We start from the raw sequence: 25,889 nt of genomic DNA, 5'->3' as shown, positions 1-25,889 counted from the left end.
AATGATTGTTATAAAGCTCAACACATCTTATTGTTTAAATCTCATTTTCTTGATTTACTACGAGTACCATGTTTTATTATGCCTAATCTCGATCAAGCTTACTGCAGTGTGCAACAAGTGTCTCATAGTAGCCGCATATGAGTGTCATTATAATATAACTTTCAACACACTCAAATGCGTTTAATATGAATAAACAGCGTTTCCCCACATACGCATGACTGGATGAAGCAGAAGCGGTTGTCTGTGGCATAATAAAAGCTCCACTGCTCTCGAGTTGCGTGTCGCGCTTGTCTCTCATTAGCAATCAGCGGCCTCGTTCCACTCCACCCTGCTACAGTAACGTTAATAAATCTTTAATACATTAGCTCATCCAATTATGATAAATATGATTTCTTCCCGAGTCCCGCTGGATTGTTTTCCACCGGCTGTAGAGGTGAAGACAACAACTCCCATGATTCCATGAAAATCAGGGGGTCCTATCATACACCCACGATGCAGTGGGTCTGAAAATATCAAGTGGCAGGTGTCAGGCTATGAGCGAGGTTCACTTCCAAACATTTATGCGCCGGTCACATGGGTTAATTAATCTTCTTCAAATGGAGTTAATGTGAGGGTTTACAGCCACGTCAAGATCTCCGTGATCCCACCACCCCACAACGGCCATTATAGCCTTAAATGGGCTTTCAAGGCAAAAAACGGTGAATAGAGGTTTTTGAGTGGATCTTTGACAAGCACAACTGGGGCTTGGACTTCAGGCAGATTGGTTGCTATGGAGACAGCGCCCCTGCAGCACACTAATGGCAGGCGGCGTTGCGCAGATAAGCACATTGCTAATCATAGACTATTGTCCTGAAACGCGTTGTGCGTCTCCCATGCCCCTGTGTGACGGACCCCGCCTGCCAAATGTCTGGCTGGTCTCCTCGGGTACATTTAAATCCGCCCCTCCTTAGAATTCTCCCCTTCTGCAGTTGTTTTCTTTTCTCGGCCCCACTGAGAAATGCAGAACAGAAGTGGAGAATTGAAAAGCAGAGATGACTTGTGCAAGGGCGCTGAGAGCCCTTTTTGGCCTGAAAACAATAGTTATTAAATTATTAAGTCTAGCCTATCAAAAACGGTGTATATCTGAGCGTTTTTTAGAACATGAAGCGTCACAGTATACCCTCCGGAAACACGCATGGCATATTCTCTGTGAGATTCATTGTACACCTCTTGTTAGGATGGCTCTGGAAGGCACTATTATGTAACATTACCGTCATCATATCGAATGCAGTTGCTCGAATCACAAAGAACAACCCTATTTACGCAGTTGTGAAAGGCTATGACTAAGCTTCCTCGTCTGTGAAATGGATGCTTTTTCACTGTTAGGATGCCAGTATCGCTCAACGCTTTTGTTTAGTGTCATTCGGAGACTAATTAAAGGCAATCTCTCGTAGCTCCGCTGACAAGTCAAGCGGGATTTTACAAATGATTTCAGACAGAATGGAAGGATATTAAACATGTATGTCCACTTGAAATTCACATCATTTCATCTTTGACTCTTTGTAATCTCACAACATACTCAGGCCGCCTGGAGCTTCGGCTTTTTTCAGTCATTTTTTTTTGCGGGAGCATGTACCAGGCCCTGTGGACTACTGAGCGGTATTATTCAATCATTTAGGCCAGATGTGACGGGCAGCCCACTACAGAGGGAGCAAATCGTCCTCATCTATCTCATTACACCTCTCATCACTTTCATTACGCATCGCGGGACGCTTTCGTTGGAACGCCATTCAACGAGGACACGCTGCAAGGACGGTCACATTATGTAGATGACTGTGCTAAAAGGATCAACTAAAGAACAATAGTTCACTTCCAACCCCGCTAAAAAAAAACAAGATCCTTTCTAACACTTAAAAACATAAGCATAACTTTAAAGGAACACTTCATTTTTTTTAAAATAGGCTAATTTTCTAGTTGAGTTTTACCATTTTCAAATCCATTCAGCCGATCTCCGGTAGCACTTTTAGCATAGCTTAGCATAGATCATTGAATCTGATTAGACTGTTAGCATTTCGCTCAAAAAATGACCAGAGTTTCGATATTTTTCCTATTTAAAACTTGACTCTTCTGTATTATGTACTAAGACCGACGGAAAATTAAAATTTGCGATTTTCTAGGTCAAAAGGGCTAGGAACTATACTCTCATTCCTGCGTAATAATCAAGGAACGCAGCGCCTGAAAATAGTCCCCTGCATACTCCCTGTGTAAGCAGGTTGTCACGTGGGTTATGCTGACGGAAGTTAGCCTATTTTCAGGCACTGCGTAATATTATTGTACCAGCTGCACCCATGGTACGGCAGCAAAGTCCCTTGATTATTACGCAGGAATGAGAGTATAGTTCTTAGCCATATCGGCCTAGAAAATCGCAACTTTTCATTTTCCGTCGGCCTTAGTACACGTTGTAACTACAGAAGAGTCAAGTTTTAAATAGGAAAAATATTGAAACTCTTCGGTCATTTTTTGGAGCGAGATGCTAACGGTCTAATCAGATTCAATGATCTATGCTAAGCTACGCTAAAAGTGCTTCCCCCAGACCCGGAGATCGGCTGAATGGATTCGAAAACGGTAAAACTCAACTGTTTAACTCTAGATGAGTTGGAAAATGAGCCTATTTTCAAAAAAAAAGGGGTGTGTTCCTTTAACTTAAAATTTAAAAGATGGTAAAAAAATGCTAGTTGTTCACTTCTAAAAAAGAACTACTGTGCATAGTAAACAAAATGTGGGACATTGTTGTGGGAAAATACACACATAACCTAATATTCACACATAACCTAATACAAGATGCGTGTGATGTGCAACAAATCAAATTCACAAACTCGCTGAGTAGGTACTTCTTTTGAACAAGTAATTACTTTGTGACTATTAAAAGTAATTTCTATATATTATTAATGTTTATAGTATGAATATAATCCTAGAGCGTACTAGAGTATACTAGATTCCCCATTTTGTCATTATCATGTGACATACCAGCGGCAGCTGCGTCGCATCACCACCATTCATAAATTCTCTCCCGTGGCCTCATGGGATACTAAAGTGTCCATCAGATGCATGCTTCAGAATCTCGCTGGAAGTAATAGGTTATCCGGGTACTCTTTTATGAGTAGGCTACCCTCAATTCGGACATACTTATTTTTGTCAAATCGGAAGTACGCGATTTCAGATGTAGCCACTGAATTAAAAGCTGCGTCCCAATTGAGAGGCTTCATCCTTTGAAGGACTCTGACTTTAAAGGCCACAAAGGTCAGACTGAGCATTATTAAATAGGATGGTCTAGCCTACGGAGGAATGTTCTTGTCTCCTGGCAACTGTAACAGCTGCCATTGATGAGTGACAGTAACAGAAAGTTACACTATATAGCCAAAAGTTTTGGGACGTATGCCTTACATGCACATGAACTTTAATGACATCCCATTCTTAATCCGTAGGGTTTAATATGGAGTTGGTCCACCCTTTGCAGCTATAACAGCTTCAACTCTTTTGAAAAGGCTTTCCACAAGGTTTAGAAGTGTGTTTATGGGACTTTTTGACCATTCTTCTAGAAGCGCAATTGTGGGGTCAGGCACTGATGTTGTACGAGAAGGCCTGGCTCTCAGTCTCCGCTCTAATTCATCCCAAAGGTGTTCTGTTGGGTTGAGGTTGGGGCTCTTTGCAGGCCAGTCAAGTTCCTCCACACCAAACTCACTCATCCATGTCTTTATGTACCTTGCTTTGTGCACTGGTGCGCGGTCATGTTGGAACAAGAAGGGGCCATCCCCAAACTGTTCCCACAAAGTTGGGAGCATGAAATTGTCCAAAATGTCTTGGTATGTAGAAACATTGAGTTCCTTTCACTGGAACTAAGGATCCAAGCCCAACTCCTGAAAAACAACCCCACACCACAATCCCCCCTCCACCAAACTTTACACTTGGCACAATGCAGTCAGGCAAATACCGTTCTCCTGGCAACCGCCAAACCCAGACTCGTCCATCGGATTGCCAGACAGAGAAGGGCGATTCGTCACTTCAGAGAACACGTCTCCACTGCTCTAGAGTCCAGTGGCGGCGTGCTTTACACCACTGCATCCCACGCTTTGCATTGCACTCAGCCATGGAAACCCATTCCATGAAGCTCTCTACACACTGTTCTTGAGCTGATCTGAAGGCCACACAAGGTTTGGAGGTCTGTAGCTATTGACTCTGCAGAAAGTTGGCCATGGAAGTGATTGGAACACCTGAATTCAATGATATGGAGGGGTGTCCCAATACTTTTGGCAATATGGTGTATATTAAACAGGATTCACAAACTGTCTTAATATGTTCTCCACGGTCCATTTCTGTAATAGAGTATAAACTATATAATTGCATGTTAGTAAAATATGTCAACATTTGAACTGCTTTTTTTATTTTTACATTTGTATCATTAGATATTTGAGTAAGCAGAAACCTTATACGTTTAAAAGGCAAAGGTAAATTAAAAGGTAATTTACCTTTAAAAATAATGTAAAAATAAAAGGTAATTCTGCAATTTCTCAAAAAAATACTGTTATCGCTGGCGTGCAATGAATTCTTGGGTAGTCAAGGCCACGAAGGAACCATCTGTTGTATCCTTCATTCCACGGGAAACACAGGACGCATTTGAGGGCTGCATTTGAAGGAGCCTTCGAATTGGGACAGCATTTGTAGTCCCGCTGCATGTGACACAATCGGCCTTCGAATGCGGCCTTCAAAGAATGCAGCCTCCGAATCGGGATGCAGCCATACATGCAACATGACCAGGTCATGTAACAAATGTAGTGTGGTCATGTGATAACAATGTAACTTACTATTTTTCAAAATATTGATCAAGGAATAATGCATGCCATGCTGTTTCACTTACTATTAAAAAAAACAAAAAAAAACAGTAGGCAATACAGTATATACTGTGCAGTATTCAGCATGTGGCAAACTCAGGCCATTATCATTCCAACACAGACAAAGAATTACTTTGAATCTGCATAAATACACAAGTCAGGCAAACAATATCCCCTCAAATATTGTTCTAACAAGTCTATTTGTTGTCTGAGCGGTCTGAACAAACAAAACTGTTGCTGGGTTTGTGAGCACGAATGCGTGGCAGCATGAATAATTTATTAAGACAGTTGTTAAGTGAAATGAAAGATCTCAGTGCATTATGTTGCCTTGACTTTTAACTTTTCTCAAAAAACCCTTTTGTACAGTTCAGTGACATTTCCACCTAAAATAAGTGAAAAAATAAGCAAGGTTATAAACCCGTTTAAACTGCAAATATAAATGACTGCCAGTGCACGTTCTGAAAGACACTCTTGGGAGGAAAAAACGAAACAAAATATCTGCAGTGAATTTTTTTTCCACAACGTCACAATGTCTAACAACTCATTGGAGCGATGAACAGGAAATAAAATCCCCCTCAAATGTCTCTGTTGCAGTTTCCTCGCTTTCACAGTCTGCCTCAGAAAATGTTGGCAATTATGTGCAAATTGCTCATACCATCTCGCTTTCAGGTTTTCTTGTCAGAGAAAAAATGAAAAAAAAAAAAAAAACATACAGAAGGCATAAATGACCCACTAAGGGCATTTTTCACATTCCTGAAAAAAATGAATCTTGTGTGATGCATTGATTATAATGACTTATGAGGTATAAACAAATCGATGCTTCTGCAATGCTTATTAAATGTTTCACACATACTGTAGGTAGGTGCAGTAAACAGGAGAGACGCTGAAACGACAGCTTGGATATAATATTGATGAATTCCATTATGCTAATAGACATTAGGTAATCAAGAATCAAGTGTCTTTTTTGTCATAGGAAAAGCAGCATTAAAAGCCAATTTGCTCAGCCATTCTAAAAGATTAAATATCAGCCTAGACTCATAGATGTAAATCAATAATGTGTAACCTGCAATTTAATTACCCACTTTAATTACATTTAACACTAAAATACAAACAAATACTATTAAGGAAATACATTGTGCATCATCACTTGCAGTAGTAGATTAAAGGGTTTACTTCAGCGATTAGCATTAAGCTTTGTATCAGTAGAAACCCGGTACACTCTCAGAAAAAAAGGTACAGTGGAGGTACAATTTTGTTCCTTGGGGAACAAAACGTATAACTGTACCTTTAAAGGTACACAATTGGTCCTTAGGGTACAATTACGCCTACAATTAACCATTGGCAGGCAAGTTCGGTCCTAGTGCGTCACTGTCCTGCAGAGTTTGGCTCCAACCCTGAAAGACATCTATAGAAGCTCTTATTGAGAATTAACAGAGGTTTAGATGTTGGTTTTATTGGAAATATTGGTCACCATTATGGTGATCAGTGTTTGGAGTTGGGCAGTTTGACTCTAGGCTTTAGTTTGTGGATTTTGTTACAGTGTTAACAAAACACATAATCTGTTCAAAACAACGGAAACCATAAACAAAAAATGTCATTTATTACTCACCCTCATGCCGTTCCACACCCGTAAGACCTTCGTTCATCTTCGCAACACAAATTAAGATATTTTTGTTGAAATCCAATGGCTCAGTGAGGCCTCCATAGGGAGCAAAGCAATTTACACTCTCAAGATCCATTAATGTACTATTAATTTACGATTTCAAAACACTGCTTCATGAAGCTTCGGAGGGTATCGAATCAGCGTGCCAAACCGCCAAACTGCTGAAATCGCGTGACTTTGGCGCTCCGAACAACTGAATCGACTCACTGATTCGAATCACTTCGAAGCTTCATGCAGCAGTGTTTTGAAATCGGTTATCACTATAGAAGTCGATATTTACTTTTTTTTTGGCGCAGCAAAAATATCATCATCGCTTTATAATATTAATATTGACCCACTGTACTCACATGAACTGATTTAATTGTGTTTAGTACATTAATGGATCTTTAGAGTGTAAATTGGTTTGCTCCCTATGGAGGCCTCACTGAGCCATCGGATTTCAACCAAAATATTTTAATTTGTGTTCCGAAGATGAACAGAGGTCTTACGGGTGTGGAACGTCATGAGGGTGAGTAATAAATGGCATTATTTTCATTTTTGGGTGAACTAACCCTTTAATATTAAAATAATAGCAATATGGGAACTATATAGAGTATAGGAAACTGTATAAGAACTTTTTAGCAATTGAATAAAATAATAGTTGTATCTTGAATATTTGAGGCAATGTAAGAATAGAGAAATGACAAAGCAACAGCATAATGTTTAAGGGCACCTGTGTTTGCATTCCTCAATTCTCATTCTTATAAACAAGTGACCCCTTGTGGATGCAGGTAGAAATCACAAATACAGAAACAACAGCTAAACTTCATTATGTTGTGAGAGTACTATATGGCAAAGCAAACAGATTAACACACAGAGAGTAAATTAAAGCTAGAAGTCGGTCGTGAACCATTTAAACTGCCAAACTAGTCTAAAGTTTAAAAATTAACTTTATTGTTCTTGTAAACTAAATCGAAGACTACTAACCACTTAAACTCTGCAGACCCTGCACAGGAATGACATCAAGTATATACTTTCAATTGTAAAAGTCTGTGGAGGAGCTCTGACCTCATATGTGGAACCATTTGAAAGCTTAGAGTCTCTACTTTCTGGAGACATGCATCACTTGGGCATTTGTTTTACACAAAGTAACTTATTTACATTAAATTACTTTGGTATCATTTCCACCTGGATTTGGCCTACCCAAATTGAAAAGCTTCCCATACCCACATACAGTGGTCTAAATACAAAATGGTGTCATTTTACAGTAAACCCTTTGAAGTTACATAAAACACTGCTAAACGTGATAAATATGTAAATATATGTTGTCTGAAACTAAAATGATCTACTAAAATGACTATGGAATACTCAAATTAAAATGACAATGATAGTTTTGTAAACATTTATACAAAAGGCACAGTTCATATTTGTCAACAAAAATTAAGCATTTCATTTAAAAGGTTTTTAAGGGTCACAAGAAACAAATCCAGTCAAGTGTCCACACTTTTAACCAGCGGTGCACAGAGAATTTAATGAACCTGAATAAAAATACAAGAGGCAAAGTCAGAGTAAGCATGTTTATTAGGTGTAACCGGACCAAGAGCAAAACATACACTCCAATAATTTACGGAAATTGATTGTTAAAACATTGGTCACCCACATCAGGAGGACAGGTTACATCCCCTGTACTTTGCAAAAAGACAAACATGAATGAGGTCACCAGGTCTCTGGAATTCTGGGATGTGACACATTGGCTCAGTGAGGCAGCTCGTGTGGCACGAGCTTGTAATGAGAGCCGCATGAGGGACAGCGCTGGGGTTCACCCTCGTGGAGCCAAAACCACACCACAGCGGTGTTGTCCTCCTCACCTAGACAGACACACAAGCATGTGCTTAATACAAACTCTAACAAAAAGAACCATGTGTAATGTCTAGAACAGAAATGGGCAGCTTCCTGGAGGGCTCCAACCCTAATCAAACACACTTGAACAAGCTTATCAATAGATGCTTCCCAATTTGCATACTTGTGCACTATTCTATAACGTTTTTAGTATAAATAGTGCAAGTAGTGTGTTCACACTGAAAATTCCACATAGAAAAAGTACACTTTAGACATCCGGATGATGCACTAAAACAACAGGAAAAACAAAGTGTGCAATGTTGGACACTTTATCCAACTGTCGCAGCTTTAATTACATAGTGGAGGGGGAGGGGCTATCAGACAGTGAATGACAATAACCATAAAAAACTCATACACTAGACGGATTAACATAGTGCACAAGTTCAGTGTGTATAAGTGCAGTGCGTCATTTGGGAAATAGTAGCCATTTTGCTACTACTGAGGGAACAGCTGAAACCATAGTGGACGATATTGAGTGCACTTATTCAATCCCACAATGCACGGCAATAAGGAGTGTACAACCGATGTACGCTCAACTGCTAGAGCTCCGGAGGTTGACGTCACGCAGCCTAAACTCGACCAGGCGACCAGGGGCGCTAGAGCGGCTGTTGCATTGGTATAGAGGTCTGCATGCGACCCGACCAGATATTTTGTATATAAATAACAAATAGGCTTCAATTTTTTTTTAAATTTCTCAGCAACATTTTCCCCCTACTGTGTTGGCAGCAAAATGTTGCATTTTGGATCTTGACAAGGCGAATAAAATAATAAATACAATTTTTGTGCAGACTACATTTTGATTTTCTCAGTGGAAATTTAAATGTGAAATTCTGGAAACGAGATCTAAATTTAGCGGGATGGTCGGGTGGGAAGACAATTATTCTAAGCGGACAGCGGGTGAACAAAGAGTGTATATATATAGCGGGAACGGGTGGGTGCAGAATATAACCCCAGCGGGAGCGGGACTTAAAAAACAGTCCCGCGCAGACCTCTACATTGGTATCTATAAAATAATTTAAAACCGGGCTGTTTAAACCTTACTATTTCAACATGATGGACAGTTGATGTGCGCCAGGATTCCAGAACAGGCGGGGGAAAGCATTTTATCACAATAAGTTGTTGAAATGCCTTGAATTTCAGTTTATTCCTTATTCTTAACTACTTTTGCCTCAAGTAACTAATGATAAAAATAAGTTCCCATTAAATACGATACTTAATCGTGAACAACATAAGTGCTTTTATATATAAATAACATCAAGAAAGGCTATTTGAATACTGAAACAAAATATTGATTATGATTGCAGATGCAGGAACAGATGCACACAGCGGCGATTAATCCATTCACATGTTTTCTCTCTTAAAATGTAAGCGCATGTAGGCCTGTATGTCAGCATTATCATATACGTGTAAAGAATTGAAGGGTGCGTCTCAATCAGCCCCTGGTTCAGTAGTCAGGGCACTGATCAGTACATAAGGCAATGGGCTGATCCCTGATCAGTGGCCTGACTAGTGAACTAGAGAGCTGATTGAGACGCACCTGAAGTCTGTCATGTAAAACAAGAGCGTATTGATGCAGTTTATCTGTTAATGTTACTCCTGATCGGAGGCTTCTGTATATATTTAGTTTATACGTAGATTTAGGCTCCAACTAAGTTTAATGGTGTACCGCAAAAATATTTAGGAGTGCATATTAAGTAACTTAGTGCCCATTTACGTCAACTAGGCTAGTTGTAACTTGCGCACAGCTGGTGCCACAGGTGTCCTGACAGGAAAGCTATCCGTTCCTTTTTCGATACACGTAAAAAGCACCCCGGGGGCATTATAGGGATCTGTTATGTTTAATCGATTAAGTTTTGCTATGTACAAGTCCATGTCTTTTGAATTAAAGAGCGCAGTGAACTCCGTTACCTTGAAACTCATGCTGGCGCCAGCTGGTCCTGCCTGCCAAAATGCCGTTGTAAACAGAATGGGTCACATGACCTCCGGAGCTCTATAGAATATTCATAATGCACTGTGAGGTTCGTACCGAATTAATTCCCACGTCTCGCCAGAAGATTTCACCCACAGATGAATCATCCATCCATCCATTTTCCAAACCGCTGGTCCAATGCGAGTACAGCGTAATATCATACAGGTATAAATACCATTTTAATTGATTACATTATTAAATTAATGTTTATACATAGTTCTCTTTTCCTTACTACTGGTTCTGCCAGTTTGCTAAGTTTAAAATAATTAAACCACAAAGTATGCAAAAGCAGCAGCCCTTCCAACGCACTCAGTGAACTATATTAGTGGAGTAATGGAACAGTGAATGAGGGTATGGGGGGGGACTGATTATTATTGGAACTAAATTCTGCAGGACCGAAGTTGCCCATCCCTGGTCTAGAATCAAGCGTTTCAACTTACAGACACAGCCAACAACTCTTTTGTTGGTGATGGAAGGTACAAGATGGGGGTCTGACTTTGACCCTGCGTACTCCTTGGGCTTCAGCATGCTGTAAGGATCCTGAAAGATGGAAGGACAGGATAGAAGATAAAAATGGAGCATGTTGTTGGCAACACCAAGGGTATGTAAATGTTAATACATACAAAAAAGTATGTAAATGCAGCCCTTTTCTAAACTAGGAATATAAATTAATTTTATTTAATGATAAATGTATGCATGATCATATCAAATATGGCACCAGTCTTGGCCAAAAGGTTAGAGAGTTGGACTTGTAAACCTGAAGGTCGCAGGTCGATTCTCAGTACCGGTAGGAAACGACTGAGGTGCCCTAACCCCCCAATCGCTTGCATTGTGTGTCTGCTCACTAGTCACTGCTAATGCGTGTGCACTAACTTGGACTGGTTAAATCCAGAGGACAAATTCCAAGTATGGGTTACCATACTTGGCCTTCACGTCACTTCATTTCATCAATGACATTTGGTCACAACGTCTTTCTTCAAGTTCATGAGAACCATAATGTAATTTCATAATGACATTAAACCCAACATGAGACCATCAAATGCACCATATTTGAAAGTCAAATGGACAACTTATGTATTTTTTGGAGTATGTCAGACATGACCCCATAAGTTGTTGTATTGAAATAACTACATAAATATTCTTCAAAACTCAATTTACGTTAGGAAAATGAACAGCATGTGGGTTTGGACCAACAGAAGACCATTTCATTTCTGGATTTATCTATGAAACTGATGTTTTATATAAGCATAAACAACATCAAGTTTGACAGCTTTGAGACCAGAATACATACTGAGCCGGTTTTCAGAGCATGCATAACTTTCTTCTCGAGTCCAGTTGCCTGCTCTTCGTCAGTGGGAATACCTGTAGGGGGAAAAAGAGTCACATTTCTGTTAAAAGACTTAACGTACCGGCCTTAGTCCATTCTGCTAACTGTCAATATAACATTCACGTGATTTCTTTCAAACTACACAAATACATCTCAATAACACACATTAAAACACTAAAACATCACAATCTCTTATAATATCCCATGATAAATCATAACTAAACAACTGTGTTCCTGTTTAAACTGCCGGTGCGGTGAGAGCATCGACCTCCGCGGAAGGCATCGCGCCCTTGGCACGCGTTCAAACTGACTCTCAAATGATGCTGTGGCTCGTTTCGTTTGTTAAAAACAGCCCGAGATAAAAGACTGACCTCCCGCCGACATCCCTCTGCTCAGAGCGACCGCTGGAGACGGCCTGCAGGTCGTCGCGGCCCGTACGGCGGTTCTCAGCAGTAACCTTGCAGCCATGTCTTCCTCTTCCCCAAAACTACCAGAATCGGGCTGATGACGTAGAGGAGGCGCTTATGTAACCATCACGTCGCGTGCGTTAGACGTCATCACCATATGTAATCCATACCCTCTGGTGTGAAGTGTATAGCGATGAATATGATATTTACCCAGCTAAGGAAGTTCTAATATTAAGATTGAATGTGGATTCAAATACTTGTGTGATTTGTAATAATGATATTGAAACTGTTTCTCAATGTACTTTGGTTAATCCATTTTGGAATGAGGTGCTTAATTGGATAAAACATATCTTTTTTTCCATCTATTACTTGAGGACAGAAATGTAGACTTTGTTATGAATTATCTATTTCTCATAATAAAATATTTTATACACACAATATATATATATATATATATATATATATATATATATATATATATATATATATATATATATAATATATATATTAGACAGAAAAGCCTCAAGACACAAAAATATTTATATTATTTATAATACAAATATTTTTTTTATTTGTAGTTTTGACCAAATTACATAGTTTCTACAGTTATTGTTTCTGTAATCATACAAAGAATTTGAGATGTCCTTCAAACAAAAGTATTCTTTAATGTTTTTTTCCGCAGTGGCTAATGCAAAATCATCACAGTTTTGATGTAGTAACAAAAAATATTACCTCTTTTTATATATATTTCATGGTTTTGGCATGTAATTTATACAAAGTACCTTTAAATACAATGGTACATAGTAATTTTTCAGTACCTTATGATCTGATTTGAACTGTAAATTGAATGTGGAAACTGTAGTCACCATGGTAAATGTTTGAGGAAAGTAAGTTTTGTATGGGAATATTTTCATTTATTTTCTTTGCTTTGTTTGATTGGATTATTTGAATCGACATGAAAAGAACATAAAATAGACACAACTTTTATTGAACAATATTTAGATAAAGTACAAATTTAAGAAATCCGATTTTACAAATGCCCCGTAGCATCATTAAAGTACACCAACAAACCACAATCATTTTGTCACATAGCTTTGCATCTGATTGGTTACTGTAGACTTAAAAAAGCTCCACATAATTAGCAGGAAACATTCCGTAGTGACCATCAGGACTGTAACCCCTCCACCAGCCCTCATCTATCATCTCGATCCCTGAGATAATATCATCCGGGTCAAAGGAGATCTCTGTGTCATCCGCTAAATGGGAAGAAAATATAACAAATTGATATGTTTTCAATACCACATTTTCATTGATTAAAAGAGAGTATGGAATATTCTCAAGTTCTAAATTTACAACAAATTTACAACAACTACAACAAAAAGTATAATAAATATATATATATATATACAAATATATATACACACACAGGGCTCCACATTAAGCCTTGTAATCATGTGATCAGTCATTCACTTGTACAAGAAAAAAAGTTGCTTGTCCCTTTTTGTGAATTTAATTTATTCTGAAGCAATATTCTTATCAGTGCTCTAACAGCGCTGACATATTTAAATCTGCATATTTGTGATATTTACCCCGAGGGCATTTTCTTTTACTTTTATAAAGGGAATTTTCCCCTTTAATAAATCTTTTCATTTTAAATTGATCAATAAATTCGATTAGAATACTAAGATACTATAGGGCTGTTATCAATCAAATCAAATAATTTACACTTAGAAATTCCAATTGCATTTAATAATTTATGAGTTTTTTGAACATACAAATAAGAAATGTTGGAAAGAATAATGACTTTTAAACATGAAACTACACCGCCTGCCAGTAGGTGGTGGCAAGAGACCGCCTTAAATAGGTGAGTCATTGGCCCTATCATACACCCGGACGCCAGGCATGACTCAAGTGTTTTTTGCTAGTTTCATTCTGACGCAGTTATCATTTTCAGGTCCCGCACCACGTTCTTTAAATAGCAAATGCATTTGCGCCCATTTGTTCGCCCATGAAAATGAGGTGTGTTCAGGCACATTGTTGGCGCGTTGCTATTTTGAGGCAACTGAAAACGACTGCGCCATTTACTACCAAAACCTGGTCTAAAGTCAATAGCGCAGTATTTTTTGTGTTATTTAAAGTGCGTGTTAGTAATATGCGCCTATGGGCGGATGCATAAAGCGTTTACACTCTGCATATTACACACACAGGGACGCGCAGCAGCACACAAACATGGCAAATATTAAAAATAAAAGAATTACAATGTAAAAGATTATTATTGTGTACGTAAAGATAAAAATGCCTACATGTCATAATGGATAGTCATTGCATGTATCAGAATTACCTATTTGCAGTAATGACGAATGGAATTGGCTACTTATTTAACCAATCGTGGCAAATACACACATGTATTTAAACTGACTCGTCAGGTTGAGGGTGTCTATATTGCGCCATGTAAATAGCAAATCCGCCATGGCGCGAGCACAACTGGCTTTTAAAGGGAATGGGAGATGAGACTCTGATTGGTTTATTGTACATTATGCCCTAAACACACTCATTACTCATTAAGAGACTAGGTACAACCCTTTTAGACCATGCGCCGGGTGCGCCGACCATTTTTCCCGTTGTTAAACTAGCAAAAGTGGATTAGGACACGCCCTTAGTGCACTTGTGCCATGCGCTTAGAACGTTAAAATAGGGCTCATTGAGTCATTCATTCAAACTATTGGTTTAAACAGCTGATTCATTCAAAAATGTTGTATTGTGTTATACACAAACTCCACATTTTGAATTTTTACCGCAGTATGTTAACTGAGTTTCTTTGTGTGTGCTGCGCTCATTTGTTTAGATTTCTAAACTATCAATCACCACTTACACTAAATGAAATAAAATCAGAATCATTTGTCTGGTCGGGCAAGTAAAATTCTCTTTAAAGTCATGAAAGATGATATGTATACTGTATAACATTTTCTCTCTCTCTCACTCTCTCATATTGACAATTTATTGCATGATTTTTTTAGATAATACAGCAGAATTCAAGCACTCACAAGCTTGGTAGTCATATAGTGCTCTTGCGCAGATGTTCGGGTTATCGCCTGTCTCCTCATCTTCGCCAGCAGGGGTTTGGAAATCCTTCAAAAATTAGGATAAATAATGGCATTTAGATGAAACAACCATTTATTGTAACACACAATATCTTAAACCCAGTTAAATCATTATTATTACTAGAGAAAATTATTCCTAAAAAGGTCATGGTTGCATGGTTTGGATGAGATGACAAGGTACCAACCTGGTTAATGTTCTCATAGAGACTTTGATGTGAGGGGACGTTCGTATAGATGCTGTTTTCATCTTCATCTTGTTGGTTCCCGGCAGCGGGGCTCAATTCCTCCTCATCTGAAACTCCACCAGGATACACAGTAAGTCAGATTTCAGGCATAAATATGACTGACTGGGGTTAATAAGCATTATTGAGAGAATATATACCATCCCATTCATCTTCAGATCCCTCGGCTTGTTCATATACAAATGCATCATCAGAGAAGGGGTCTGAAAGGCAGAAATAAGGCAACTTATAACTTACTGACATATAATGTTGAACTAGAGAAACATGATGGAATGTTGCTTTTATTCACCTGCACTTTTTACAGGGAAAGTCTGTGTTTCGCGCACAGGAGACATGGGAGCTGGTACATGTGAAACATAGGTGGCTGCCGCAGGGCGAACTGGAGATAAGGACTGAGACCTGCTCTCACTAGAAGAGTTTTCTGCACCGGCTGCTTGCTGGGATAAAAATGGGCTTCTCAACTGACCTGAGGGGAAAAGGCAAGAGTAATCTGAATATTGAGATGAATGCCTTGAAACTGTGCATGTTTTATATACGAGATTTTGTCGGATGTAATGTGTGAAGAACTGTTAGATAAGAGTTTTTTGTACCTGGTCGAGAAGCTGAAGAAATTGTTTCACTGTTGATCAGGCTTTTCTCCTGCTTCATGAACAGCTCCCTGGGATTGATGGAACGCTGAGAGATGATTGATGCCGCCTCCTGAAATAAAGGTAGAATATGCTATTTTTATGTCCACTATGGCCTTATTTTCTTACTGGTCTGGTCTTACATTCTCTTCAAAATATAATAGAGGAAAATATTGGAATTCCAGAAATAAAATCCCATTCATTTTCTCCTTAAAAAACTTTAAGTACAGTTAGATTTTAATTTTTTTATTTTTTTTTTAACTTCTATTCAGCAGGGATGCATTAAATTGATCAAAAGTGACAGTATATTAATACCCTTACAAAATATTTCCATTTCAAATAAATGCTATTTTTTGGAACTTTATATTCATTAAATAATTCTGAAAAACTGAATTCTGACCACTAAATCATCATATTAGAATGATTTCTGAAGGATCAAGTGACACTGAAGACTCGAGTAATAATGATGCTGAAAATTCAGTGTTACATCACAGGAATAAATCAATTTTTTTTAAATACCAATATTTTAAACTATAATAATAATTTACAACATTACTGTTTTTACTGTAGCTATTTTAGTATAAGTATTATAAGTATAAGAGACTTATTTCAAAAACACTATATACAGTGTGTGTGCGCGTGTGTGGACTGGTAATCCCTACGTTATGGGGACAAAATGTCCCCACAAAGATGGCAATATCCGAAATCCTCGTCCTTGTGGGGACATTTTTAGGTCCCCATGAGGAAAACATCTTATAAATCAGACTAAGTGATGTTTTTTGAAAATGTAAAAATGCAGAATGTCTCCTGTGATGGGTAGGTTTAGGGGCAGGGGCAGTGTAGGGGGATAGAAAATACAGTTTATACAGTATAAAAACCATTACGCCTATGGAAAGTCCCCATAAAACATGAAAACCCAACATGTGTGTGTGTGTATATATATATAAATATATTACTAGTATTGACTAGTCACTGTCAAGCTTAAAGCGTCAAGATAGAGCATTAAAGTCGACTAGTCGATTAGTCGACTAGTCTGTGCAACCCCTAATATACAGGTGCTGGTCATATAAATAGAATATCATCAAAAAGTTAATTAATTTCACTAATTCCATTCAAAAAGTGAAACTTGTATATTATATTCATTCATTACACACAGACTGATATATTTCAAATGTTTATTTCTTTTAATTTTGATGATTATAACTGACAACTAAGGAAAATCCCAAATTCAGTATCTCAGAAAATTTGTATATTGTGAAAAGGTTAAATATTGAAGACACCTGGTGCCACACTCTAATCAGCTAATTAACTCAAAATGCCTGCAAAGGCCTTTAAATGTTCTCTGCTGGGGAAGACTGCTGACTTGACAGTTGTCCAAAAGACGACCATTGACACCTTGCACAAGGAGGGCAAGACACAAAAGGTCATTGCAAAAGAGGCTGGCTGTTCACAGAGCTCTGTGCCCAAGCACATTAATAGAGAGGTGAAGGGAAGGAAAACATGTGGTAGAAAAAAGTGTACACGCAATAGGGATAACCGCACCCTGGAGAGGATTGTGAAACAAAACCCATTCAAAAATGTGGGGGAGATTCACAAAGAGTGGACTGGAGCTTCAAGAACCACTACGCACAGACGTATGCAAGACATGGGTTTCAGCTGTCGCATTCCTTGTGTCAAGCCACTCTTGAACAACAGACAGCGTCAGAAGCATCTCGCCTGGGCTAAAGACAAAAAGGACTGGACTGCTGCTGAGTGGTCCAAAGTTATGTTCTCTGATGAAAGTAAATGTTGCATTTCCTTTGGAAATCAGGGTCCCAGAGTCTGGAGGAAGAGAGGAGAGGCACACAATCCACATTGCTTGAGGTCCAGTGTAAAGTTTCCACAGTCAGTGATGGTTTGGGGTGCCATGTCATCTGCTGGTGTTGGTCCACTGTGTTTTCTGAGGTCCAAGGTCAACCAGTACCTGGTTTAAGGACCATGGTATCCCTGTTCTTGATTGGCCAGCAAACTCACCTGACCTCAACCCCATAGAAAATCTATGGGGTATTGTGAAGAGGAAGATGTGATATGCCCGACCCAATAATGCAGAAGAGCTGAAGGCCACTATCAGAGCAACCTGGGCTCTCATAACACCTGAGCAGTGCCACAGACTGATCGACTCCATGCCACGCTGCATTGCTGCAGTAATTCATGCAAAAGGAGCCCCAAATAAGTATTGAGTGCTGTACATGCTCATACTTTTCATGTTCATACTTTTCAGTTGGCCAAGATTTCTAAAAATCCTTTCTTTGTATTGGTCTTAAGTAATATTCAAATATTCTGAGATACTGAATTTGGGATTTTCCTTAGTTGTCAGTTATAATCATCAAAATGAAAAGAAATAAACATTTGAAATATATCAGTCTGTGTGTAATGAGTGAATATAATATACAAGTTTCACTTTTTGAATGGAATTAGTGAAATAAATATGTATATATATACACATACATACATACCGGTGCTGGTCATATATATGTATATACTGTATATAGTGTTAATATATAAAATATGTTTTTTATACTTATAACCATTCACATCAAGTCAATATTTTTTTATATTATACTATTGTTTTATTTTTTATTGCATCTTTCCCAATGCTTCATGGGAAATATAGTTCAATTGATCAGATGATTTTAATATACTTTTTGCTTCGAACCAGTGATTCATCTAGGAGGAATTGTACATGACTTCTTTACTAAAAAGCTTTTGAAATCTCTATGGAGAAAATCAATGGGAAATAGTCTTCAAGATCCAAGGACACTCGCTGTTGTGCTGTATTTATTTAGACTCATCAAAGGGTGAACTCACATTGGCCTTCTGCACAGACTGAGATCGCAATATCCCTGCTTTTACAGGAGACTGGTGTTCCTTCTCCTCGTTCTCCTTAACAACAATTGAGGCAATCAAGAGTGAGTGACTAACATTATATATAAAATATGATTTTAAAATGTCCAGATTTATTGCACGGAAATCATAATTTTACCCATTTTCCTTGCTCCTGTTCTTTATGTGCTGCCTCTTGTTTCTTTTCATAAAGCCTGTGAGACACCAAGTTATTAAGTAGACACGTATTTCCAAAGCAACTTTTAAATATTTGATGATATGAACGGGACAGACACAAAATCACTTGCCTCTGTTGCGCAATCTCTTTCTCTCTCTCCTTCCGCCTTCGTTCTCGTTCTTCTGCCTCTCTAGCCTCCTGCTGGCTCTGTTCTTTCTCCAGACGCTGCCTCTCCTCATTTGCCTTCCTGCGCTCCTCCTGCCGGCGGTTCTTTTCATCTTGCTGATAAAGGAGATGGGAGAGAACGCGTCAAGAGCAGTTGAGAAGATAAAAGCATTGCGTTTTACTGTGACGTTTTCCTCACCTCAGCCTGAGCCCAGAAGTTTTCTCTGTTCGTACCTTGGATTTCAGCTAAAGCACTGATCTTTTTATAGACAGACCCCTGTGAGAACAGAGGCTTGGAGTAATTCAGAAGGCAAACATGCAGATATTCAAATCCACTTTATATATGAGGTATGAACATAATTCATTGCTTCACTCACCACACGTCCAATAATTTCACTATTATCGTTCTGGTTAGATTCTTTTTGGATGTTGTAGTTGACGCTTGAGACCTTCTGCATGATGGCAGCAGGTACAACATCATCATCTGATCGAGCATTGGTCACATGGGCACCCTTTAATAAAATACACATACAAAATTCAAAATGAAGAATTACATTATGACCATCTCTAATGTATTAAAGCTGGTTTCCGCCGCAGTTTTATTTCTTTCTTTTTTTACCCATTTTCCTTGCTCCTGTTCTTTATTTGCTGCCTCTTGTTTCTTTTCATAAAGCCTGTGAGACACCAAGTAGGTAGTTATTTAGTACACATGTATTTCCAAAGCAACTTTTAAATATTTGGTGAATTATATACACCAGTGGTGTCCAAACTCAGTCCTGGATGGTCACTGTCCTGCAGAGTTTAGCTCTAACTTAACTCAACTCACCTTTCTGGAAGTTTCTAGTCTACCTAGTAACAAAGCCACTTGAAGGCAAGCGTGCAAGGTTAGCACAAAAAAAAGAAGAGTAATCCCTCCTAACACTGTGGTATGCATGAAAGGAGACCAGAGGCCGTTTTTTAATGGATGTCATACAAGCAGAATAAGCTGCTATTATGGGAAAACAGCTTATCATTTAATGAATCGACAGCCCATCGGCTAATCTTCAACATGTTTGCTCTTAAACATTCGTTTTGGATTTATCTATTTTTAGAGTTATGCTGAAAAAAAGAGATATATAAGATTTAAGTCACAGACAATTGTGCAACAGGTTTGAATCTGTTCACTTTTCATTCCTGTCTATGGTATCTGCAAACAGTGATTGACGGTTGCACAACACTGAACGAAATTCAATGACGTGAAGGCTGCATTGTGATTAGTTATCAAGGCTCACGTGATCCAAGTTAGCCGTTGCGCTTGTGATGGTAGAGCCACGGACTCTTGCATCTCCCAATAATTAGACAATGCTGTGTCCGAAATTGCCCTCTACGCCCTTAAATAGGGCACTATTTGAGGGAACAGCCATTTGTAGTGGTGTCCGAAAGTAAACGTTATCGAGTGCACTCATTTAATCTCACAATGCACCGCAATAACGAGTGTACAACCGATGTACGCTCAATGGTTAGAGAATACCCATAATGCACTGTCAGAGTCACGCTCCGAATGAATTCCCATGTCTCGCCAGAAGATGGCGCCCGCCGCTGAATCATTCTTCCAAATATCTTCCTGTGTTCCGCAGAACAAAGATATTTATACAGGTTTGGAACAACTTTAGGGTGAGCAAATTATGGCAGAATTTTCATTTTTGGGTGAACTATCCCTTTAAGGTTTATAGATAGTTTCCATGACAGAGTTCAAAATAACTGTTTTCACTACTCTTGGAGCTGCCAGTTTGATAAGTGTCAAATAATAGCGAGCACAAACTATGCAAAAGTGTCAGCCCTTCCAGCGCACTCAGTGCAGGAATCCACTCACTTGTTTTCATTCTCCCCTTCAAGTGAACTATATGAGTGGACTAATGTAGGGAATAGTGAATGAGGGTATAGGGGGCGATTTCGGACACAGTCCATTTCTGCTAATAATACCTTGACTAGCTGGTTCAAGTGTGTTTAATTGGGGTTGGAGCAGGATTGGACACCCCTGATATACACAGTTCAAACGTTTGGGGTCTGTAAATACAGTAATATTGTGGAATATTACTACAATTTTAAATAACTTTTATATTTTAATATATTTTAAAATATAATGTATTCCAGTTACTTTACTCCAGTCTTCAGTGTGACATGATCCTTCAGAAACCATTCTAATATGCTGATTTTCTGCTCAAGAAACATTTATTATTATTATCAATAGTGAAAACAGTTGTGCTGCTTAAAAGAACACTCCACTGTTTTTGGAAAGTTCCTTGATTATTAAGCAGGGAGTATAAGAGAGTATATGAGAGTATAGTTCCTAGCCATATCGCATAGAAAAGGCGCTCTGTCGGCCTTAGTACACAATGTAACTACAGAAGTGATACGTTTTAAATAGGAAAAAAAATTAAAAGATTTTTAACGAGATGCTAACGGTCTAATCAGATTCAATGATCTATGCTAAGCTATGCTAAAGGTGCTACCGCTAGACCCGGAGATCGGCTGAATGGATTTGAAAACGTTAAAACTCAACTGTTTAACTCTAGGGGAGTTGGAAAATGAGCCTATTTTCACAAGTAGTGTAGTGTTCCTTTAATATTTTTGTGGAAACTGTGATACCTTTTGTTTCCGGATTCTTTGAAGAAATGGAAACGCATTATAAACGACTTTACTGTCGCTTTTGATCCAATGAATGTGTCCTTGCTAAATAAAACTTTAAAAACCTTTCTAAACCCCGAACTTTTGAACAGCAGTCTAGATTCTATTTGATGATATGAATGGGACAGACACAAAATCACTTGCCTCTGTTGCTCGATCTCTTTCTCTCTCTCCTTCCGCCTTCGTTCTCGTTCTTCTGCCTCTCTAGCCTCCTGCTGGCTCTGTTCTTTCTCCAGACGCTGCCTCTCCTCATTTGCCTTCCTGCGCTCCTCCTGCCGGCGGTTCTTTTCATCTTGCTGATAAAGGAGATGGGAGAGAACGCGTCAAGAGCAGTTGAGAAGATAAAAGCATTGCGTTTTACTGTGACGTTTTCCTCACCTCAGCCTGAGCCCAGAAGTTTTCTCTGTTCGTACCTTGGATTTCAGCTAAAGCACTGATCTTTTTATAGACAGACCCCTGTGAGAACAGAGGCTTGGAGTAATTCAGAAGGCAAGCATGCAGATATTCAAATCCCCTTTAAATATGAGGTATGGACATAATTCATTGCTTCACTCACCACACGTCCAATAATTTCACTATTATTGTTCTGGTTTAATTCTTTGTGAATGTTGTAGTTGACGCCCGAGCCCTTGGACACTTTCTCCATGATGGCAGCAGGTTCAACATCATCCTCTGATCGAGCGTTGATGGTCACATGGGCACCCTTTTATAAAATATACATTCAAAATTCAAAATGAAGAATTGCATTATGACTCTAATGATCTCTAATGTATGAAAGCTTGTTTCCGCCAAGGAATGAAAAAATTAAAAAGGTGACTTTTTATCTTACAATTCTGACCTTTTTCTCACAAGTGCAAGTTATAAACTCTTAATTGTTTATAAAGATATCATAAAACTAATCCATATGAATAGAGTGGTTTAGTCCAAATTTTCTGAAGAGACTCTTTATCTCTTTATATAATGAACAGATTGAAATTAATGCTTTTATTCAAATAAAAACATTTATCAACTCACACATCAGTTGTAGTAAACGGAAGCTCAAGCATGTTCGCTTGACGTGGGAGAACCAATGAGGTTCATTCTTGTGTTACGCAGCACGTTTGAGCTTCTGCAAGAACCAATGAGGTTCATTCTTGTGTTACGCAGCACGTTTGAGCTTCTGCAAGAACCAATGAGGTTCATTCTTGTGTTACGCAGCACGTTTGAGCTTCTGCAAGAACCAATGAGGTTCATTCTTGTGTTACGCAGCACGTTTGAGCTTCTGCAAGAACCAATGAGGTTCATTCTTGTGTTACGCAGCACATTTGAGCTTTTGCAAGAACCAATGAGGTTCATTCTGGTGTTACGCAGCACATTTGAGCTTCTGCAAGAACCAATGAGGTTCATTCTTGTGTTACGCAGCACATTTGAGCTTCTGCAAGAACCAATGAGGTTCATTCTCGTGTTACGCAGCACGTTTGAACTTTTGTGCGAATGTTCGCTGATCAATGTTTATCTGTGAATAAAATCCTAAATTCAATCTGTTCATCATATAAAGCGATTAAGTCTCTTCAGAAAATTTGGACTAAACCGCTCAATTCATATGGATTTGTTTTATGATTTCTTTATTAACTTTTTGAAGCGTCAAAGTGGTAGTTGAGTAGCTGTCAATGGAGGGACAGAAATCTCTCAGATTTCATCAAAAAGATCTTCCTTTGTGTTCCAAAGACAAACGAAAGTCTTCCCGGGTTGGAACGACATGAGGGTGAGTAATTAATGAAAGAATTTTCATTTTTGGGTGAACTATCCCTTTAATATCTCACAATTCTGAGGGGGGAAAAGTCTGAAATGTGAGATAAAAGTTTACAATTTATTTTTTCTATTCCATGGCAGACAGAAGCTTCCATACTAATGGCATTACATAAGGACCCTAATCTAACAAAAATTAAACTGCACATTTTTATAGGCTCCATTTTGCACTCACCCTCAGAAAATTAGCCATTGAATGAACATGATTGGCGCAAACACCCTTTCTAACGTCCTTGACTCCCTCGCCAGTCTGAAACCAATTAACAGCACTAAGATTATTTCTATAATGGAAGTTAAGAGTTTTACACAATTGTTTTTACATAATTCTGTTCATACCCAGTTGATGAGCACAAACTTGGGGACTCCAGAACTGGGGTCCAGCACTTTACAGAAGGCGTACATGATTTTACCGCTGTTCAGTTCCTCCACCATTTCTTCAAGCCCACCATCTATGGCACATTTAGAGAATAAAGAACAAACAAGCTACAGAAAATTGTTGACTGCTGACTCATGAAATAGAAAAAAAAGAAAAGAAAAAAAAAGAATGACATCACTCTGTTGGCATTCTTATCACTCACCTCCCTTTCCAGCAACCCGAATGTCATTACTGTTTCCTTCGTAGGTGAACAACACCCTATAATCAACAAATATGGTTCATTTGTATGCATGATCCTTCTCCTTTAACAAAATGACTGAGGATAACCACATACTGACAACAAGTTCTATTCAAGTTCTATCTATGACGCACAAAAATAGTCACAAAATTACCCAAGTAACCGGTTATTATTACCTTTTGAGCACATGAGTTGTGTAATTGCCTACCTCTCGAAATTTGCCTAATTTGTAGAAGAAGCCTAATTTGCATATTACGTTAAAGAGTTAAAGGACCACGATCATTTTAAATTAAATGTTATGAAGCATATTCAGTACCGTAAAATGAATATGATGTATACAAATTGATTAATTGTCATTCATTCGTCAATGTTCGATGTTTTGCGATTTGTAACACGTAGATGTCTTACCAGTCTGTGTCCGTTTTCCCGTTCACCACTTCATTGTATGCGTCCGTAAGCGCGGGTCCGTTTTTACTCAGGTTTACTGCCATGGTGGGTCATGAAACTTACAAGAACTTATGGAGAACTTAATGGAGATGTAATCATAACCCCGTCTTCCTCCTCCAGTGAACCGTCCTCCGTCGTTATAAAAGCGCACCTGCCCGGTGAGATCAGGTTCGGCGAGTTTTTTGGGAATTGAAATGAGGAAGAGAAAGAGCTTGTATTTTCCCAACAACTGTCTAATAGTCCTAACTTTTTTTATTTTTTAAAATGAAACCGACATTGAAATATTATATGTGGTAAGACGAAATATATTACAGTTTCTGTCTTTCTATCGACAATATGTGTTGGGAATCATTTTAGCGAATCGGTTCGTTCGGACTGTTTCATATCTATGAACCGGTTAGAACGATTCACTGATACTTTTTAATCAAAAGATACTTCACGCGACAATTTATGTTTAATTTTTCGTTTAAAATTATAGATTGCTTCAAATGAATGTCAGTGTTGTCCAGACTTCACCGTTTTACTGCTAAACAAATCCACTATACAATCGGTTGGACTGAATCACTGTTTAAAATAACAATTTGTTCGCGAATCACACATCCCCAACATATCTATTAATCAGTCTAAAGGCATTTCAAGCAAGGTCACACGTGGAACTAGTTGGACGAGTAAAATCACATTTCTGCAATCACGTATCTAAACATGAAATACTTCAGCTTTGCTTCAGAGTTTGTGCCTATAGACTAACATAGAGCAAGAACTGGTCGATCTAGTAATACATTCATGTAGCAATGTAAAGGTTAATTCAGGGCCAAAAATTCAGTACATCATGGGAGTTATGCTGTGTTGTATCAGTGCAATTATAGATAATGACAGGTCCATTTTGAACAGATTCCAGTTCTGTGCAGGCCAAATTCAAAAACAAATCCAAAACTGAAATATTTTTGTATCTGCAAATGCTTTTGTAGGCTAAATTACATTTGTATTGTTTGTTTTAGCAACATCCATTCCATTCCATTCTATATGGCGCTCAGGTCTAAAATATAGCTGCATTTATTAGTTTGACCGCACGATGGCGCTATTCTCA

At 38.5% G+C, this 25,889-nt stretch overlaps 2 protein-coding genes across 4 annotated transcripts; both read right to left on the bottom strand.

Moving 5' to 3' along the window:
* Positions 1–8,073: 8,073 nt before the first annotated feature.
* cox5ba (cytochrome c oxidase subunit 5Ba) lies at positions 8,074–12,197 on the bottom strand. The gene is made up of 4 exons (XM_079804189.1): positions 12,077–12,197; positions 11,670–11,740; positions 10,819–10,918; positions 8,074–8,378 (listed from the first exon to the last, which is right to left on the bottom strand). Exons 1-4 carry the CDS (start codon positions 12,171–12,173, stop codon positions 8,266–8,268), a joined length of 381 nt encoding a protein of 126 aa, XP_079660315.1. The 5' UTR covers positions 12,174–12,197; the 3' UTR covers positions 8,074–8,265.
* Positions 12,198–12,662: 465 nt separating this feature from the next.
* On the bottom strand, positions 12,663–25,337 carry dbnla (drebrin-like a). 3 transcript variants are annotated; one of them, XM_079804939.1, is made up of 19 exons: positions 24,764–24,977; positions 24,320–24,375; positions 24,078–24,190; positions 23,917–23,991; positions 22,510–22,656; positions 22,332–22,409; positions 22,098–22,249; positions 19,906–19,960; positions 19,664–19,798; positions 19,486–19,563; positions 19,252–19,403; positions 19,104–19,158; positions 18,929–19,003; positions 16,046–16,154; positions 15,745–15,921; positions 15,596–15,658; positions 15,399–15,505; positions 15,157–15,241; positions 12,663–13,368 (listed from the first exon to the last, which is right to left on the bottom strand). In XM_079804939.1, exons 1-19 carry the CDS (start codon positions 24,844–24,846, stop codon positions 13,232–13,234), a joined length of 1,932 nt encoding a protein of 643 aa, XP_079661065.1. In that variant the 5' UTR covers positions 24,847–24,977; the 3' UTR covers positions 12,663–13,231. The 3 variants fall into 3 exon arrangements, with proteins under 3 accessions (XP_079661065.1, XP_079661063.1, XP_079661064.1); XM_079804937.1 differs by having other exon boundaries at positions 12,754–13,368; positions 22,332–22,424; XM_079804938.1 differs by having other exon boundaries at positions 12,760–13,368; positions 15,399–15,511; positions 24,764–25,337.
* Between the last annotated feature and the right edge of the window lie 552 nt (positions 25,338–25,889).

The sequence above is a fragment of the Gobio gobio genome (genome assembly GCF_949357685.1).
Source record: "Gobio gobio genome assembly, chromosome: 22".
Taxonomy (NCBI): domain Eukaryota; kingdom Metazoa; phylum Chordata; class Actinopteri; order Cypriniformes; family Gobionidae; genus Gobio; species Gobio gobio.
Note: the sequence above shows the minus strand (reverse complement) of the source record. Positions and strands in the feature narration are given on the sequence as shown.